General features: G+C 37.7%; 1 protein-coding gene across 4 annotated transcripts in view; it reads right to left on the bottom strand.

Annotated features, from left to right (window-relative positions):
- TRRAP (transformation/transcription domain associated protein) overlaps window positions 1-20,142 on the bottom strand; it is a 72,963-nt gene that overhangs the window by 51,037 nt on the left and 1,784 nt on the right. For 2 of the 4 annotated variants that reach the window (XM_015876799.2, XM_015876801.2), the window contains exons 3-26: window positions 19,973-20,022; window positions 18,852-18,962; window positions 18,233-18,337; window positions 17,473-17,556; window positions 16,876-16,932; window positions 16,143-16,268; window positions 15,779-15,856; window positions 15,478-15,566; window positions 14,536-14,632; window positions 14,064-14,202; window positions 13,240-13,318; window positions 12,515-12,749; window positions 11,856-12,183; window positions 11,614-11,711; window positions 10,702-10,896; window positions 9,600-9,791; window positions 7,766-7,931; window positions 6,283-6,539; window positions 5,072-5,272; window positions 4,081-4,259; window positions 2,797-2,996; window positions 1,841-2,058; window positions 1,523-1,720; window positions 618-878 (exon numbers count right to left, since the gene is read on the bottom strand). In XM_015876799.2, the coding sequence (XP_015732285.1) occupies window positions 618-878; window positions 1,523-1,720; window positions 1,841-2,058; window positions 2,797-2,996; window positions 4,081-4,259; window positions 5,072-5,272; window positions 6,283-6,539; window positions 7,766-7,931; window positions 9,600-9,791; window positions 10,702-10,896; window positions 11,614-11,711; window positions 11,856-12,183; window positions 12,515-12,749; window positions 13,240-13,318; window positions 14,064-14,202; window positions 14,536-14,632; window positions 15,478-15,566; window positions 15,779-15,856; window positions 16,143-16,268; window positions 16,876-16,932; window positions 17,473-17,556; window positions 18,233-18,337; window positions 18,852-18,962; window positions 19,973-20,022 (3,743 nt within the window). The remainder of the gene's footprint in view (window positions 1-617; window positions 879-1,522; window positions 1,721-1,840; window positions 2,059-2,796; window positions 2,997-4,080; window positions 4,260-5,071; window positions 5,273-6,282; window positions 6,540-7,765; window positions 7,932-9,599; window positions 9,792-10,701; window positions 10,897-11,613; window positions 11,712-11,855; window positions 12,184-12,514; window positions 12,750-13,239; window positions 13,319-14,063; window positions 14,203-14,535; window positions 14,633-15,477; window positions 15,567-15,778; window positions 15,857-16,142; window positions 16,269-16,875; window positions 16,933-17,472; window positions 17,557-18,232; window positions 18,338-18,851; window positions 18,963-19,972; window positions 20,023-20,142) is intronic. The other 2 variants (XM_015876800.2, XM_015876802.2) reach the window with 1 other exon arrangement.

Raw genomic sequence — 20,142 nt, 5'->3', positions numbered from 1 at the left:
ATTCCCACTCTCCTTCATAAAAAAAAAAACCCTTCAGAAAAATAAGATATCAATTAGGGGGCTACTCTGTGTGTTCCCAAATTGGAGTAATGACATCTGTAATTTTACACATTATGGTGGCCCTCAGGGCCTTTGTACATTTGCTAGCACTGCAAGAGAATGAATGCTATCAGCTTTAAGGAGTACAAAGCAAAAAGTGTTTTCAGCCAACTTTGATATACACAATCTCTTTCTGGACTGGGAAAGGTGTAGCAATATGTCTGATTTAGACAATAACAGAAAATACAGGTTCAAAATAGAATATGCATTTGGCCTAGCCTACATCTGATTGGTGGTAGGACACGCAGCCCATAATTTCAGAAGGAAAAAAAAAATCAACCTGGAGACACCAGCAATACAGACAAAGCAATCTGGCACAGTTCCCATGAACCTCCACAGTACTCCAGCCACAGGGTATTTTACAGCATTGAAATATAGCAAACAAAAACATATCCTACCAAAGCACTAACAACTTTATACACTAACATGTAAAAATGCACTCAGAAAAGCATCTTGCAAACCCAAACTGGTGAACAACTTCAGGTTTGCTTGGACGTTCACTAAGTGCTTTTGCTTACCTCTTTATGTGGCTCCATAATCACAGTGACACTTTTTCCAGTGACCTGTGCAAGTACTTGCAACGAATGCATTGCTTGTTTCCTCACAGTAGAGTTTGGAGAGGTTACTTCTCGAACAAGATCATGTGTTACGTGATGGAAAGACTTCTCCTGTGCTGCTATGATTTCCTCTGTTTTTTCTTCATCTTTTAAAGGAGTTGCACATCTAATCAGAAGCTGTTCGAGTGTGGTCTTTGCCATAGCAACTGCCCCATTGGATACCTAGGGTATCATAGATAATTTTTGACAAAGACTATAAATCAGCACATTCATCAACAAGAAACTGCATTTGATTTTGATGAATCCTCTGCAAAAGGCTAAAAACATCCTAAGTTTAAAAACAACATTATTCACCTCCCAGCAACCTTTTCAAAGCCGTGAGCTGCAGTGGAACGCAACTATGCAAACCACCTCTAAGAGCTGGAACACTTCAGCTATGGTGTTACTGTATGATTCACAACTAAGAAAAGGTCAAGCAGACAATTTGGTGGTAACTGTAGCTGCATACTGCCTTCAGATAATACCAACACCTTCAAACTAAGCACAGGATAAAAAATAATCAGTTCAAGTTACAGGGAATCATCTTCTTTCACTGATCAGAACGTAACATTCATACTCAGAAATAAGGTAATGTAATCAAAAGTAATTCCAGTAACATTGGTGAAGTGGGCAGGACAGGGCAAGGAATGATTCCTAAAATCAGGACTTAGTTTAAGTTAAAATGACTAAAATTAACTCAAAACTATTGCATTATCAATATATTTTCAAGTTAAATAAAATCAAGATTAGAAAAGTTTAATGTGTACAAATTGGAAAAAAAAAAAAAGTTATTTTCCCCCCAAACTACATGATATATTCATTATTACCTCTCCAGTTAGGTCCATCATAACAAAGAGAAGTGCCTTCAGGAAAGTCTGTTGGTTCTGGAGGACCCAAATTAGTGGAAGCCGTTCCATAAGAAATTTAATTGACACAACACCTCCTAGTTTTGCATACCAAGCTTGTTCGTAACAGCAAGCACATAAACGTTCCACAATGTATGAAAACAAGGGAAGCTGACAAGCCTGCAAACACAGAATTTGATCAGTTTGCTTTCTCAGCTCACTGGTAGCCTCTGGAGTCTTTGAGGCAGAATTGAACTGGTTGAATGTAGATCATATAGATAAAATTGAAATATATATTACCCTTTCTTTCGAACCCAAGATAATGCTTGCAACATCAAATATCACTGCTAGAGCCACCTCTCCTATTTTGCAGAGCTCCTTTTCCTCATAAGCCATGCAGATTGCTATGGCATCAATAAGCACCAAGGGATCCATGCCTTTCGACCCATTTTCTTCACTATGAAACATGGCTGTGCTAGGCTGGCTTCCAACCTGATAGCACTGCAGCAGAAAAGGACCTGCAATTGTTATGGGGGGAAAGAGAAGGGGAAGAAAAAGATAAAATAATGGATATTTCAATATGAATAGTCTTTCAATTAGATTACTATTCCTATGACTAAGGGATGGAAAAAACAGTGAGTGCTGTGCCAATTTGCATATAAATGGATTGTAAGGCATTCTTCGCTCACTAGAAAAAAAGATTACATCTACTTGAATATTTTCTTCTACTTACTAGACTATGCACTGCAGGTCTCCTAAGGAAATTTAATTAAAGAATCTTAAGACATTCAAGTTACATTAATGTAACAATGAAGTCATATGCTCATACTATGTCTTTTCCCAATATTGCCACACAGTCAAACTCCAAACAAGAAGTTTACATAGTAGGCTTCACCAAGGTTTACTTGGTTCCTCCGATAGGCCCTCAAAAACGCAAATGGAAACAACCAAACCATAAACCACCTGCAAAAATAACTGTATTTACCAAGTTTCACAAATGCACTGGAAACATAAACAATTCCAGACCCAATTTAATTGATTTGCTTCAGAATTTTGAAAGTATTATTAGGAGACAACTTTGAAAACCTGCTCAGTTATTTTTCACTGCTCAGCACAATTTGGCCACAAGGCAAAACCAAACAACCCAAAAGCCACCGTAACGTCCTGACTTCCTTCAAACTAAGGACCACAAGATCCAAACAACTTCTCCCCCCCCTGCAGCCACGCAGCCCAGCCATCCCTGCCCCTCTGCTCACCACACTGCTGGGCCACAGCCACCATGGTGTAATGGCGGATCAGGCTGGCTACGAAAGGCAGAGCGCTGGGCCGCAGATCTTTGATGACTGCTGACATGAACGCCCCTGTCAACGCCTGCTCAAACGTTTTACGAGCCGGAGTATCCTGAGCTTTGTACCGATGTGAAATAATGACGCTGGGTATGGACTTCTCGGTAAAGCTGAAAGACAAAATTGAGTTCGCTGTAGTCCTAAACTGTAGTATCAGCAGCTCAACCATGAACATCATCAAGTACCTGATTTACAGTTTGATCTTTATATCAAACTCCTTCTCCACCTCCCATTTTCCCCTCATTTTGATAGATCTAGATTGGTTTACCCAGTTGGTATCAATTTTGTCAACCACTGGTCTCAAACATGATGGATAGCTCAATTTCATCATGAGCATTTCAAGCCAGTGGTTCAAAAGAAGCCACATATATTACAAATAAGAGGTATACAGGCGTCACATTGCAACTCAATTACAGAATGTCATTTTCAATATTTTGACATTTTCCCTTTTTTAAAATGACATTTGATTTTAATCTTTCAAGACTGAAATATCACGTAACAGATCTCCACCCCCAAAAAAAACTTTTTACTGCAAAGCTATGTGTGTGTCAAGTCTAACAAACCCAAATTATACAAGCTACTATGCTCCTTAGCAACTGCAACTCAAAGCCAGCACACACAAAGCCAGCACAACTCAAAGCCAGCACTGTCACATAAAACTGACAGTTGTCTAAAAACAAAAAAAGTCATTAAGTACCAAAAACTGAAATTTAAAACGATGTAAAATAATTCAATATAACCTCTCAGCTGCTCTAAGACAAAGTCATACCTCAAAATAACACATACATAGGTATCAACTGTATGTGACTATGCCACAGTTTGGGAACTAACCAAAATCGGATTTTGCATCTCTTTCACTTTGGTAAAAATTGAGAAGTATGCATATGATATTGCAATCTAATCTTGCCAATCCAATTAAGCATCAGAATACTCTAGTTATTTAAATACATGAAGCCAGGATTACATTTTAAATGACTGTCTTTTTATATCTATAGATTGCACTGGACTGCAAGTAAAATATGGAAATTATGGAAAATTAACACACATTGTATGCTAACAGTGTTCATGTTAGCATGAGAAAGATTTGAAAAGTCCTGAATTAATTCATAAGAAAGCAGGGTAAGCCAGTAGGTTAAAATGCCATGAAGAATACACTGTCACTAAATAAGGTTAGACACTATAAATTTTACATACGCATTTATGCTTAAAGAATTGTCATACTTGGGATGTGCAAGAAGTTGGTATAAAGCATGTTTGTTGTCATCCAGGCTCATCATAGCTACTAAAAAACACTTGATTACTTCCCAAGCTTGCCTCCGATAATACGGTTCTGTGTTAGCACTCTTCAAACAGTCCAGAGCAGTTTCAATTGCCTACAATGGAGAGGTTAAACGTTAGATACATAAATGTACTGGAAAACCTGGTTTGAATTAAACTTGTCAGGATAGGAAGATGTCAGCTATTACAGTATTTATACAAATTCAACTCATCAGTTTCAGTACAGGGGAGAAATCAGCAAAGTCATGTGCATGAAAAAAAACAACCAAGCAACCATTCTTCCAAGCTATATCTAAGCCTGCTGGCTATATGGATACAAAGAGAGGCATCTGCCTGTACAGCAATCTGTTTACCACATTCAGATCACACCTACTTATGGAGCTGATATTGAAAATCACAGAAAATGTATTAAAACCGCACAGACCAAATTAACTTAGAATCCAGCTGGATTCTCTGATCCCAAAATACAGTCACAGATTAGACTGCTGTAATTAGTGAGAACAAAGCATTTGTAAAACACTGAGATTGTCAGATGAAAGCCACTACAAGTACAAAGTATTTTTGCAAGTATTAGAAGTACTATACCAAACCTACAGACAACAAAGGAAGCCAAATCATTAAAGCCATTAGGATAATCACTGAAGAACATCTATGATAAGCTTTTGGTACACTTCATAAAGAAAACAGGAAGATAATAGAGTAGAATCCTGCTCCTAATCTAACCAACACACAGAAAGGTAAGAAGAGAGGAAAACTGCACAGCAAAGATTTACTTTTGACAGTTCGGCCCTTGCCTAAGGCTTTGTAGAAGCAGAACAGCATCTTTACATTTATTATTTGGACTGATACATAAAGCAATTTAAAGGAGAAAAAAAAATACTGGCAAACTTCTGGCTCAAGTCCTTACCTTTTCCATAGGGAGCTGAATAGATGCTTTACAGTCTGAAAATTCTATTGTGATGCTGGGTCCCTGAATTTCTGTGACCACATATTGTAGTTTCTGTGACTCCTTTAACATCTTCCTGTTACTTCCACCAAACTTACCAAGGACACGATAAGCCACATGAGAAATGCTGTCTGCAGGATTGCGCAGTGTGCGCCACAGAGCCTGGAAGTATTTTAAATGTAATAAGGTCAAACCAGGCTCACTTCAAGATTTTTCAGCTTACAGTGCAATAAAATGTCACAGAAACCACTTATTCACCTATCTGGGTATCTGGTCCTGCATACCTTCCAGAACAAAAACACTTATCCAGAAGGAATGAAAACAGTTTGTTGAAAACAGGTGAACTGAATCCTACAAACAGTTTTAGATTTGATTAATGTGATCAGTCACCAAATCTTTGTCCCAGTGAAATGCAATGTCGTACTTGTGGCTAATATCAGATAGATGACATTATGAATTTAGTAAGAAAAATTAAAAACCAAACATCAACATGGGCCAAGTGAAATACCCTCAGAAAGCTAGCTTCTAAATCTAAAAAGAAAATGAATTAAATATTACATTTACAGGCCAAAGGATATGCTAACCCTATTAGAGAACAGACATACAACATTGCTCCAAATTTCAGCCACAGTATAAATACAATCTTCACTCCACCACCCCCAGGGAGGCGGTGGAGTCACCATCCCTGGCAGTGATCAAGAGGCATCTGGATGAGGAGCTACAAGATCTGGTTTAGTGGTTTTCTGTAGCTTTGGTAATGGGAGGACAGTTGGACTGGATGATCTTGTAAGTCCTTCCCAACCTTATGATTCTATGATTCTATGAAAATTGCATATAGTTGTCAATCACAATATGCTGAAGGGAACTAGGCAACTAATCTTAACAGATCTTAATCATTTTCTATACCAACTCTTAGACAGCAATATTCTTCCTACAGACTCCCAAGCCTTAATTTTAACTTCTTACCAGGAGGTATAGAAGCAAAGATTCATCTACTTTTAAATGTTTCAGTTTTCAGTTGCACAACACCAAACAATGCTCCACATACAAATCAGACAGCTATGGTTCCCATGACACTTTTTTCCCAGTTCTTATAACCAAAGTTTCATATAACATTCTAACGTAGTGAATTGATGACCTCTTGTGGTCTAATGGGAAAAAAACCTGTTTACCTGCATAAGCTCAGCTCGAACTGGCTGAATATGATCATACAGAAAGTCTGGCTGCAAGTTATCCACGCACAATTCAAGTGTTCTTAAGCCTTGGCTAACCAGGGTCTGAGATCCATTGAGAGCTGACACCAAGGGATCCATGAGCATCGGCAGGTATGGCAGCAACGAGCTCAGACGAACTGGCACAGTGAGGCAAAGCTCCACAAACAAGTCTTTCATGTGTTGTTTATGAAGACCACTTTGCAACATATTAAGTCCTGAAAATTATTGAAAAATTACATGTTCAAAAGGTAGGGAAAAAAAACAGTCCACAATTCAGTGTTCAGAACAAACCATGTCTTAAACTCAGGATAACCTGTCATTTGCAATTATGTCAGGCTTATTTATTTCTAAACAATGTATTTAGACAACATAGCACCATTATAAACACAAGTTTCATCTAAGGATGCAACACAGTGAATGCTTTTTAGATACATGCATATACAAGAAGATCTGTGTGTGCACTAAAACTGAAATCAAATAAATGTCAAGATAAGGTAGCATTTGAATAGAGTGGATGAAAGCAAAAAGACAGCCTGACCCAAACCCAACTTCATTTCAATGTAAATTTGAAATCTTCTCCAGATGGAGAAGATGGTTGTTTCTAAATCATGTGGGCTCCTGAAAACAAATATTAATATGTAAATATGTTTATGTCAATGTCCATCCACTGTTCCATACAGGCAAATTATGATCTGCAACTCTTCTTCCCCAGGCCCTCCACAGAAGATTTCATATACTCCACAGCCTCAGCTAGCAGCTCCACACTGACACATATTTTTCATAATGATTTAAATATAAGAGAAATATTTGCTAACTACAATAAAAGTTGCCCCTGCTGACGTAGGGGGAAACCACAGATTTTGCCTTTCCAAAGTTGTTCTGATTAGCTTCTCCTTAGGTTTAAGTAGTTCTCCATATTCCCCTGGTCATGTCCAGAGTCTCTGGAAGATGGCCTTCACAAGCACATAAGCTCATTTAATCAAGCTCTTTCACTTTTCTGTTTCTTTCTGGAAACTGATACAACTTCGAAGTCCATTTCTCATGCGGCAGCAAGTGCACACAACACACCCACAACCACATATGAGCGAGAGCCTCTCTGCAGTGCTCTTCATTCAGAAGCAGCAATAGACTGGCAACCTTGCTCCTCCTGCAACCCCCACACCTCAAAACAACAAGCAAACAAAACCCAAGAGCCCCAAAACAGACAGCAGAAAGCAAGTAGCAGGAGTTGTGAAGCAGCCAAAACTATGGAGCCTGAAGCAGCTGACAGAAAACAAAAATAAGCCACGTCCAAGTTATTTAATCAACTGCTAAGCTCAAAACCAGCAGCTACGATTGGTTTCATGTTGTTTTCTCTTTTAAATTACGCAACATAACTTTATGAGTACTATGTACATAAAAAGATCAGAAACTGGGAGGGAGAATAAAGGTATTGTTCTACCTTGCAGTAAGTTTGGTAACAGCGGCAAGAATTCTTGATATAACAGATCATGACTGCCTCCTCCAATAGATCTGAACAGTGCTCTGAGCAGCAGGAAATAGTTATAGGGCTCTTTGGCAGTCTGTGCAAGTTCCATAGAGCTGTTCACAATCTTGTGTAAATGTGGCTATAAGGAAATAAAGCTTTAAGATTAATAAATCATCAATTTTATCATCGCTGTAGTGTAAGACTTTACAGGAGACAACTTTTTCAGATAAAGACCCTTCAGTTTCTCCAAGTAACTGATATCATCCCAATTTTATACCGCTACGGAGGAGTTGTTACTAAAACACATAGCATTTGTTAATTAATTAAATACTGCTTTCACATTAGCCAAACAATCAAGTCTGCTTGCTACTCCAAACACAATCTGTATTAAAGCAGAAACCCACAAACATAACACAATGAAACACATTTGCTCCACCAGAGCACAGCAGCGTCATAATGACAACAGAAGATATTTCACCGCATTAGTTTAATTCAGATTTAGTTTCATCATTAATTCTTATTTTTTGGTGAATGCAGTGGTATTACGTTAAAAACTAACTTTTACAAAGGAAAGAAGCAGTTCCTGAACCAAAAGAATAAGGCTGAGCAGCCTCATGGAGGAGAGGACTTCAACAGTGCCCAGAAATCATTAACAACAGTTGATAAATGCAAGGAACCTCCCACAACAGGTACAAACAGTGACATAGTTCTGGATTTTATTCACGTCTAAAAGCACTCCACATTGTTACGCAAATGCTGCGGAGAGCCTTCATCATTCAATTTAATTGTCTACCCAAGGCCCACAGCATCAATCCTGCTGAAACAAAAATGTATCAGAAGCAGGGAACTGTGAAGGCATTAAATGACATCCCTCAAATGGGACCTCCAGCTTATAAAATCCAAATGACCTTGACTCTGATGGCAAAAGAATTTAACCAAAATTATATGAATATTGCCTCATCCTCCTTAGGAACATTGTTTCATATTAATCTCCCAAAGAATCAGGAAAAATAGTCATCCCTACTCTGTTCCACCCTGAAAATACTGAACTACTCCTGCAATAACAAAACATTAAGCAAAGGAGTAATTTTTATATGGTTGCCTCTATCTGGAACTGCATTTATTTTAAGGTAGGGAAAGGGAAAGTGAGATAAATTTTGAGAGAAGAAGCAGTGCTCTACCAATGTTTTAAAGCACTTCTGTTATATTGGTAGCTGTTTCTCATAGTTATGAGAAAGCTTTGAGCTCAGAACTCATTATTTCTGAGCTTATTAAAATTAATGATTACGTTCAACATAAAACAAGTTTCTTTGAATAGTAAGTATTATCTTGTTGACAGAAAACCGGAGTTCATCAATGCAGACTTTGCAACATCTCAAAACTGTATTTTTAACTCCATGTCACCAGACATGATGAGAATTAAACCAGATCCACAACCACACAGAAGTGACAGCCTAAGCAAAATCCTCACGTTAAAAAGGCAACAACAAAAAAAAAAGCACAAGATGCATAACTGTCCTGACCAGGAAGTTATGAAGCCATGTGCTATTCCCAATCAGACCCCATGCAGGTCCCAGCCATTTAGATTCAGAATTAGCTCATCACTAAGGTGTCAAATACTCACAGAAACTGCCTCTTATAATCAAGGCAGTAACGGATTGCTGTTTGAACAATGGTGCTAATAGTGGTTCAAACATGAAAAGACTATCAAATGATACAGAGAATAAAACTAAGCTTCTTCAAACAACTGAAGAATACATTAAGAGTAAAATCAGATTGCGTTTTTTTAAATCCAAATGACCTTTACCTTCAGCATTTGTTCATTTTCAGCAGCAAACAACGAAACGGAGCCAAAGACCAACTTGAACAGCTTGAGATACAGATTGGAAAGTTCCACGTTCGAGCCCATTTCTGGCAGTCGGTCCAGAAGATACTCTACCAAAATCGTTGCAAAGAGGGCAGAGGTAGTAGGATTTGCCAAGAAGGAGTTGGCAACTATCTATAAAAGGAAACCAGAAGGGAATTAATGCTGCTGCAATGAAAAGAACAGAGGGATTAATAGACTACCAATTTAGAAAAAAACAACTACGACCAGTTTCTGCTTCTCCACCCCATCTTCACTGAAGTGCACACAATTCATGTTATCCTCAATGGAAAAGAACCACGCACATAATTTAAGACTGATATTTAAACTTTAGATGCACACTATAGGAATTGCGTTCTGCTAAACAGAATCACAGAATTATCAAGGTTGGAAAAGACCTAGAAGATCATCCAGTCCAACCATCACCAATACTTCCCAGTTAAATCATATCCCCCAGCACAACATCCAAACGTTTCTTGAACACCTCCATGGTCGGTGACTCCACCACCTCCCTGGGCAGTGCATTCCAATGCCTGACTACCCTTTCCGAGAAGCAATACTTCCTAATGTTCAGCCTGAATCTCCCCTGCCGCAGCTTGGAACCATTCCCTCTAGTTCTATCACTGTCTACATGAGAGGAAAGGCCAACACCCAGCTCACTACAACCTCCCTTCAGGAAGTTATAGAGAGTAATAAGGTCTTCCCTGAGCCTCCTCTTCTCCAGGCTGAACAATCCTAGTTCCCTCAGCCAAAGAAGATCAGAACACTAACACAACAACATCACAAAACAGGAATTCCACAATGTTTAATGTTTCTCATGAACAAAAGTACCAGCCTGAGGTGCTCATGCTTGCATTTCATTCCTTACCCTGGAAAGTTTTTTAAAACCCATCTTTGCAGTGTCTTTTCATAGAACGTTTCATGCTAATTTCAACATCATGTGCTTAATAATTCCTCTTCAGCCTTAGATACTATAAGGCATGAGGCATTTTCTACAGGCTGGTTATTATCAATTGGAGAAGAAAAACAACAACAAACATAATACCTGTAGAGCATAGTTTTTTGAGATTCTTTCCACCATATAAGGAACAGTAGTTTGAAAGATCTCTTTAAAAGTTAAAGGGTTCATCATTGTGAATACACCAGCAAAATGCTCCAGAACTTCCTTTTCTTCTTTCATTCTGACTGTCTGACAGTTGGCTACTCGAACATACGTCTGTCCATTTCCTGCTATTTGAACCTATGGCAATTGAGGAATAAATAAATAAATTAATACTAACATATATGTGTATGTGTAGATAGATAGATAGATAGATACACAGACAGACAGACAGACATCTCAATCTATCAGTTACTGAACTGGAGCAACTTGTCCTTGCTATTCCTAAAGAAAGATTTGAATAAAACTGATTTTATGCAAGATTCACAAGCAATTCCCATACAACTAGAAATCACAAAAGCCAACAGTGACAATAAATATCTTAAAATGGAATGTGAAGATCACAGGCTTCAAAAACACAGAGTCAGGAGTGCAAAAAATACAACAGGAAACATCATGCTGTATTTGTAAAGCTACTTAATTCTGTATCACGTACATTTACATTTCAGCAATACCTTGTGTAACTTCAAAAGATAAACATGTGACAATTGAATGCTTCAACTGGTAACTAAACTTAAAGAAATCTCTCAAGAGAAGAAATTTAATCCACCACATAAATGACAAAGATTTTTAGTCTGACCTGCCAGCCTAAAGAGACCATAATAACTGTTAGGAAAATAATGTGCTTCTTGCAAGCGGTAAGTACTCTGAAATTCAAACAATTTCCCTCTAGAGACTGCCCTGAAATGAAAAGCTTCATGAAAATATACAAGTGCAACCTGTATTTTAGCTGACCTATTAGGAGATCTAACACAGAAACTGCATAAAATAAACATGGTGTGAGGTCAGGGTGCGTACCTGATAAATATCCAGAGCTTGCATTGCATATTTTACCAGTTTTATATAGATTTGAGTCTCTTTAGGTTGCAATTGCTTATTGGGAATGAACTGTGCTTCTGAAAGGAGAAAAATACAACAACAGGTACATATTAAAACTACTATTTGTTTGGGTTTTTTTGGCTAGAGTATGTAATTGAGTATGTAATAGAGTAATTTAGAATTTAAAATGTCAAGAGTAACTAAACATTATGCAGCTTTACCACCAGGAGCTTTGCATGACGTTATGCCCCACGTGATTGTCTTCACACCACAGACCAAAGTTTTCACTAAGCTTCGGCAGTCTGTAACCTGAAAAGTCTGTTTATCTTCTTTTTCTTTCTCCCCTTGCTTTTCAAACACAGGTACAGGCGCAGGGGCCACTGGAGTGGCTGGAGCAGGAGATGGAACAGGAACAGGTGCTGCATTTGCTGCTGTTGGCACTCCAGGCAATGCAGCCTCAGCCGCCCCAAGCTCAGACTGTGGTTTGCACTTCTTAAAAATCCCTGAAAGCTGGTATCGTGCAATGGTGTGAAACTTCAGAACAAACACCTGCGGGGAGAGGGAAGAAAGGAAACAGAAGAGCAGAGGGGAGAGGGGAAGAAAAAAAGAAAGTAAGTTCCCACCTTAGAATTAAAAATTATTCTACATTTAATAACCCTAATCCTTCAATTGAACATACTTAAATCAATAAGGTTTAAAACCATATTTCTGGAACAGCTCGAATAACTGCAAACATATTCAAGTGTACCACGAGGTGTTAACATGCTGTTTTGGTATATTCTCATTTCTGAAGGAGGGAGTAAAGGGTGACTGATAATATACTACAAAACACTAATTAGGCTATTCAACTTATTATAAAAAATTTTAAACATGTCAATACCTCCAACATTCTCATGAGAATATCTCTACCATTCCCGTTTTCCTGTTCACTTTTAGACCGGATACAGTCAACCAAATTTAGCAGGAGCTTGCAGGACATTGTCTGGATACTGCTAGGCAGCGACTCATCATCAATATTCTTAGCAAATAACTGGACAGCAAGTGAGAGATCGTTGAGAGGTAAATGCTGCCGGACGTGATGCACCAGGTCTGCCAGTGTACTGTATGCAAGGGGCCTGTCAGTAAAAAACAAGAAACAAAGAAAACACATTGAGAACAATTATAACAGTTGCTAATTGGACTTAACCAATAATCACCACCTGATCTATTTCCAAGATTCTGAATTAAAATTTTCTATTTTTATGTGCAAACACATTGCTTTGAGGCTTTTTCAATTACACATAAAAATTACAATCTGTATAACTTCACCGAAGAAGCATTAATCCATTCCACAACACTAATATTAGAACTACTTGGATCTTTATTCACCCACTGCTGAACATCCCCACACACAACATCATCTCCATAACAATTCAGATGTTTCAAACCACACTGGAAGCTGTGCTGGTAAGCTTTTTCACAATTAATCCTCAGTTACTCATGACTTCATGAAAATGAGCCCTATAAAGTCTTAAAATTCTATACAGACAGTTAAATATTAGCAAACCCTGAAAGAAAGCAGCCATGGCAGGCACTCACAAAGACATTCCAACCTTTCTGCCATACCTCAGTGTCTCTCGAGCAGTATATCCAGAGCCAATTAATATAGATTCATCAAACAGTTTGTCCATGCATGGAATAAATTCTGTAATTCAAAAAAAAGAAAGAAAATGAAAGCTAAATAAATACTTAGATCGTTAAGCACTAAGCAACTCATTGTACATATTGAAACCAAAGACAGAAAGTTTACTCTTGAAACATGAAAGCTCTCAGTCAAACTCTTATAACTCTCCTGGCACTTGCCCCTTGAGTAACTTCACAGAACAGTCAAAGCAACACTATGGATGGATATAATGAGAACAGCTACAGCTGGAAAAAGTGGTTCCATTAATTTCAACTTCACAGAACTTTTTAGAAGCAACTAATGAGTTACTGCCCATGAAAACGCTGTTTGGTGTGTCATCTATCATTCAAGCTCTATCCCAAAATGTGAGAAAGAATACATGGAATTTGGGATTCAAGGAAATAAGAAGAGCTATCAGTAACAAATTCAAATGAAAAAGCAAGGTCAAATACGCTTTTTTTTTCTTTCTAAATATAGAATTCAAAAAGACTGAATTGATTAGTTCACTCCATCCAAAGGGCAGATGATGGCAATGACAGGAAGTGTTGAGTGATCCCACCTTCAAATAACACAAAGGAAAATAAAACCTCAAATAAAGAGAGGCACCCAAAAAGAACAGAACTGAAAGCTAAGTTCACCCCCTTTCCAAAGTAGCGAGAAGTGTGTAATAGTCCAAACCAAATCGTACACAAATGTACCTACTAGATACACAGAAATAGCTGAAACCTTATCAATGTATAGATACACTGTAGAAAACCATACGTACGGCTCCTCAAGTCTGTTGTTAAAATGTGCTTAGCAGCAATCAGAAGCTCCTTCCGGAGGTGTGCTGTTTCTGCTGGACAATTGGAAAGCAATTGCAACATTCCTTTCACCATTTGCTGAGAATATTTAGCCACTAATTCCTATAAAAAATAAATGAAAAAACAAATTATTATTATACTCTGCTTTAAAACTCTGTTTTTGAATCTCCAATAGAAGATTGTACTAAAATTCAGTGACTTCTCTTTAGGAAGTCTGCTTGTGAAAATAAAACACAGTAGCCATTCTATACATGCTTTTATTTCGTGTTCACATCAGAACACTTTTGAAAGCATAACTGAGTACAGCCCTACAGATGTGGTCAGGTTTGCTACTCAATTGCTCTTCTCTCCAGCAGTCATACAAGTAGCTTTCCCACCTTAGAGTAATGAGAGATCTGTTGCATTTAATAGTAAGGTAACAAAAATGCAACCTACCTGATAAATTCTGATGATGTAAGCCAAAAAAGACAATGTTTTAATTTGAGCAGCGATAAAATCAGCATACAGTTCTTTGTTATAAAGTTTATGTTGCCTGAAAACAAAATTGAACAGTGGTTATTCTTCTCCCCCTCTTCAATTGGTCAGAACATTCATGGCAGTATCAAATTACATTATCTTAAACAGAGGTTCTTGCTGCATAAGAAAATAAATTCATTACAGGAGAGCCCATTTAGCCAACATTTTATGCTTTAAATAGAAATGTGCAACTCTGAAGCAAGCATGCAATTTTCAACCCCCATCAGAAAACTAAGCTAATACATTCACCAAACAGCTGCCTCTCTTCCCTTAGCTGGGGCCATTTTTCTCCAAGCAATATTCCTTCCCAAAGGCTTGCACATCTCCCAAGTTCCAAAGACTTATGCAGATCATCCGAGCAGACAGGGAAAGACAGAGGTAGAAATCCTGCTGCACTGCACAGCACCAATTGCTGCTTCTTAGAAACATCTCCCTGAAGCAGGTAAAACAGTGCCCACATCTGCAAGACCACATGGCTCCATGCAAGCTAGACTTGGAAAAGCAAAACTGTAACAATGGTGGCTTCCTAAAGAGAAACAGCTCCGAAGTCCCAGCTGTGTGGTCTCCATCACATTCTATCTGTGGTAAAATCAATTTCAGATGGAGTCAGAAACTCCATTTTTTTAAAAATGCCTATCAAATAATAAACTGGGGGGCAGCTCATAACCATGAATCTTCTTAGTGACACATAATGGAAATACTCAAATTTGCCAATTACTTCAAGTATTTTGAGATTAAAAGCACTAAGACTAGAAGCAAAACTCACAGGATATAAGAGAAAAAAATATTTCAAATAACCTTGAATAGCAGGTTAAAAAGTTCATTTCATAGATCATCAAAATAGTACTGAATTACTTTTACCTGGCTTGAGCAGAAACCTGAATTATAATAGTGTTCATAATCAAGGGCACAAATTCAGCTACCACATTATGAATGTTCAGTTTGTAGAGCTTAAAGAAAAAAAACAAACAGTATAATTAGAGAAACAAGAGAAACATGCAACTCATTCTTACATTCAACATATTTGACAGCTAATGAAAGAAAATGAAAAAATCTTTCAAAATTACTATTCCACCATACTTTAATCTCAAAAATTGGTTACATTTTGTCATGAGAAGTTACACCAGAAGAGTTTAGGTGCAAAATACAACACTATACCAACCTGATACATAAGAACAACAATAATAGGTAGCTCGGCCAAGACCTTCAGGGATAAAGATCCTCTGGGTATTATAGAATGCTGAAAAGAGAATACATGTTTTGTGAACAGTCTGTTGATCTTTAAAAGCACATGAAATACATTTTTAAAGAAATATTACAAAAACATTGAAGGGGCTCAGAGCCACTTGGTATCACATTAAATAAAAAATCCTGTCGTTACAGTTGTATAGCAAATACATGACAAGTTCCAATCCTCTTCTACAAATATAGGCTGATACGCAAAACAAACAAAAAGAGCCTACAGAATTCATTCGCCCTCAAATTTGTGTATATCACAATACCCAAATCTCAGTTAGAAAACTTACTGTTCTTGTTTCACTGTCTTCTCTCTCTGGGTTCACCTTCACTACAATTGTTGTGATCATGCCAACCATCTCAGGAGGAGGAACAGTGTTCTCAGGAATCACCTGAGGATTCTCAAAATACCGACCCTACAAGTAGAGGAAGAGCAGAACAATGCTAGTTACAGTCATAAGGCAATTCTTCCACATAATTTTTCCCCACAACTCATTGTAGATATTCTTTTCTCCACTGCACAGGGCCTTTACACTATAGAAGGTACTGTGACTGCATGTGCCATAACTCTTCATTCCCACTACAGCAGGAAGCAGAAGACAAAAACACTGAAGTAGGCAGTCAGCTGTATCTGACAGGAAGAACAGGCACCGGCCTCCAGAGATCGAGCAAGTTGAAGAGCTCTACTGGGAGAGAAGTCATTTCAGCCCTTTCCTCAAAAAAAAAAAAAAAAACAAACACCACAATACGGAGATCACTGCAGCCAACAGAATAGTATCACATTAACCAAATGCACCTTGGTTTTCTCACAGTGTTAATATCGTTCTACAAACACAAGATTTTCTAAATCAAAGTCTATATTTCTCTATTTAATGGAGTATTTTTGTTAAATATTTTTCTTAAAACTATATCTCTAACTGAATCACTAGATGTAAAACCAATGACTCATTTAGAGGCAAAATTACGGCAGAGAAATCAGTTTCCTGACTATTTCAAGGGTTATTTTGGAAACAAAAAACTCACCACAACTTTAGGAAGTTCCTTGTAAATCTGCTTCACAAAGTCCAAAAAATGATGAATCTAGGAAAGAAAAAGGTGCTTCACCACACAGACAAAAACTTCCAATTTTACAGCATCTGTATTAGCAGCACAACTACACACAACCTTCAGCCACCAGGAGAGTTCACTTTTCATGACATCTAAAACGGATACTGAAGTGTTCTCCAAGTCTATTCTGTTCCACTAACATTAACTTGAATTGACTTGGAATAATTTAACTATAACCTCAACGTTTTCTCGATATGGTATAAATAGGAATAACGACTATAAAACAATTAAGTCTCCCATTTTAACATAGTACCCATAAGCTAAACACCTGAAGTGAAGACTCTGACAGTTTGTTTTGTTGTTTTTTTACCCTCTCCGTGGTGCTGGGCTGTTAGCACTATGCAATCCTCTGCTACAAATTACTTTAGGGAGGTTTTTTGCTGCTGGCTGACATATGGTTACTAGAGGTCAACAAACAGAAAATGACAGGAGACATAATAAAAACCAAACCATACAGTTCTGAAAAGATCATGGGAGTAAACTCCATGCTACGTAATAAGACTGATCACTTACTTCTTGAGTGATTGCTGGTCTGAACTGTTTGTGCAATTCGATTATTATTCTTAAGCATATCAGTACATTTTCTTCATTCTCTGTCTAATAAAAAAAAAAAAAACAACAGGATTTTCAGCAAGTCTACCATTGCATTCTTCAACTTCAAAACCCCATGAAAGTACAGTTATCTCAGCATTCCATTACTGCAGATCTGCATTAGCAAGATGCCTTCCATTTGATCTAACTCTACGTTGTAACCTCTGGGGAAGGCTGAAAGTGAATTCAATTCATCCCTTCTGGAACAAAAACCAGAAGTTACAATCTCTGTACACCATCAGACCTGACCACACACCCCACAGGCAGAAACACAGTGGGGCCATTTGCACATCAAGACCTTTCCAAATATAACATGTTATTTTTGGTAGGCTTCAAGTAACAATGCTTTCAATGACAAGTAAAAAGCAGAACTACGTCTCCAGAATAAAGCATTTCTGTCTATATAAACTAAGCAAGAAAATGCTTATAAGCATAACGTTGTCTGAAGTAAGCGATAAAGAACAGCTCCCTGCCAAATTAAAAGCCAAGTAAGGGAGTAAAAAGCATGAAAAAAATCCTACAAGCAGTAAGTAATTACACTGATAAAGTCTAAGCAGAATGCTGTTCTACTCTTGCTCCAGAAGCAATTCTGGAGATGAAGAAAAACTTTCTGCAAATCTGTAAGTTTTAAAAGAAATATATACACACACACACACACACACACATAGGCAAAGATAAGTACCTCTAGAAATCTAAACATCACAGACAGGATGTTCTTGGTATGAAGACGAAGGTGTTCGTTTGTTGGTATTCTGTGAATAATCTCAAGCACTAATTTCCGGAGTTGCTGTTTAAATTAATAAATAAGTAAATAAGTAAATCGCTCCTGGGTTTTTTAGCAGAGCACAAAAACAACAGTTTGTTGATGTGTGTTTTCAACTTCCATACTTCAGCACGTTTACAATAAAAAAGCCATTTCTCCTTGCACAGACATACACTTCGATACAAACACAAAATGTTTCCTATTTTAAACAGCTGAATAACCCAAATGTAACAATACCTGATAAAAATGAGGTCCTTAAACAAGTCAGGTAAACCTTCAACAACATAGATTCTCAACCATTGCCTTTTGTTACAAGTGGTAACAACTTATCAGTGAGAAAACCAAGTCCAATGCATCTAGTTTCTCCCTCACTGCTCTTAGAAGCATAATTGCAAAGTTTAAAAGCAACATATTCAGAAACTGGACTTTTTCAGCTTCACTCCAAACAAGAGACCTATTGTCAAGAACAAAGTACGGAAGTCAGGTCACTGGGCTGACCAAGTGCATCACTGAACAAGAGATGCTGTGCACAGCTTACCTGAGCTGGCTTCTCCTGCAGAAACTGAACTTCTCCGTCCTGCAGGAAGGTGAGGAACCTCGGGATGATGTGTTCAAGGAATGTAGAATATTGAGGGGATGATGTCACGTTCTAATCAAAAAGGAAACAAAGCCATGAAGACGTGTTAACACACTGCCACAGATTGCATTGAGTTACATTCAAAGCTTCTAGAAAATATTTTCAGTGATTTTTAATAGACACAGTATTTAAGCATTTGCTGAAATATTGCAGAGTTAGCATCTTCGAAACAAACACACACCAAACCCCATGAGGATATCTTCAGATAGTCACTTATTGTAATAGTTCTGCTCAGCCTGTGCACACACTACTGCAGGATGGTCACAGGCAACTTAGTCCCTTATACACACTAAGCAAGGATTAAGCCTTTTAGCTTTTTACATGTAAATATTACAGCTGTAATAGCTCTAATTGCATTTCACTGCATTAACCTAAAAAAAACCCAACACTTTGCTGGTCAGGAGATTCCACTGATAGCTCATCAACAACTGAAATCTGCACAGCACTGCACTTCCAGCACCTTGAATAAAGCCTATTTAAGAATATCTGATGACATCAAAGAGCACTAGAATGGGTATTTTTGTGCCCACACCACAGACTAAGCAAGACCACTTCAAACAAAGCAGATATGGACAAAAGCTATTACAGCAACAGCTTATTTATTTATCACAACACAACTAAAAGCACAGACACAGAGAGAACTACAGCTATTCTAAGATCTTATTTATTTCACAAAAGAACAAGGTCTTTTATATATAAAACAATGCTTAAAATACAGAGATTTTGGATCACTCAACTAAATAGAAAAAAAAAGTGTATGATGTCACCTGTATTTAAATGCTTACTGAATAATGACTATATATATACTGAATAATGACAGAATAAAAGAGCTCTCAAGCTCAAAGATGAACTCGTCAAACATCTGGGTAGTTGCTAAACGCAGCAGCAACATAACTGATTTATAGTAGAAATCACAACTCACAACATACACAATCTTTTAACTGCATGATATCAGACATCAAACTGACAGACACGAAGCACCAGAAACACTGTCATCCCGGACAGCTCTTTTTATTAATTACCTCAAAATTCTCACTGACTTCTTGCATCATTTTCAGTTTGGTTTCATCAGCTGAAAATGGAGATTCAAACAAAAAATAAATGAATACAAAGCTAAACCACGAAAGCGAGTTACCAGGCTGAGTGATGAAAGAAGCAATCAGATCTTATCAGTTTAGCTGTCACCGCCAAA

Source organism: Coturnix japonica, chromosome 14 (assembly GCF_001577835.2).
Source record: "Coturnix japonica isolate 7356 chromosome 14, Coturnix japonica 2.1, whole genome shotgun sequence".
Lineage (NCBI taxonomy): Eukaryota > Metazoa > Chordata > Aves > Galliformes > Phasianidae > Coturnix > Coturnix japonica.
This window is presented reverse-complemented; position numbering and strand designations above follow the sequence as displayed.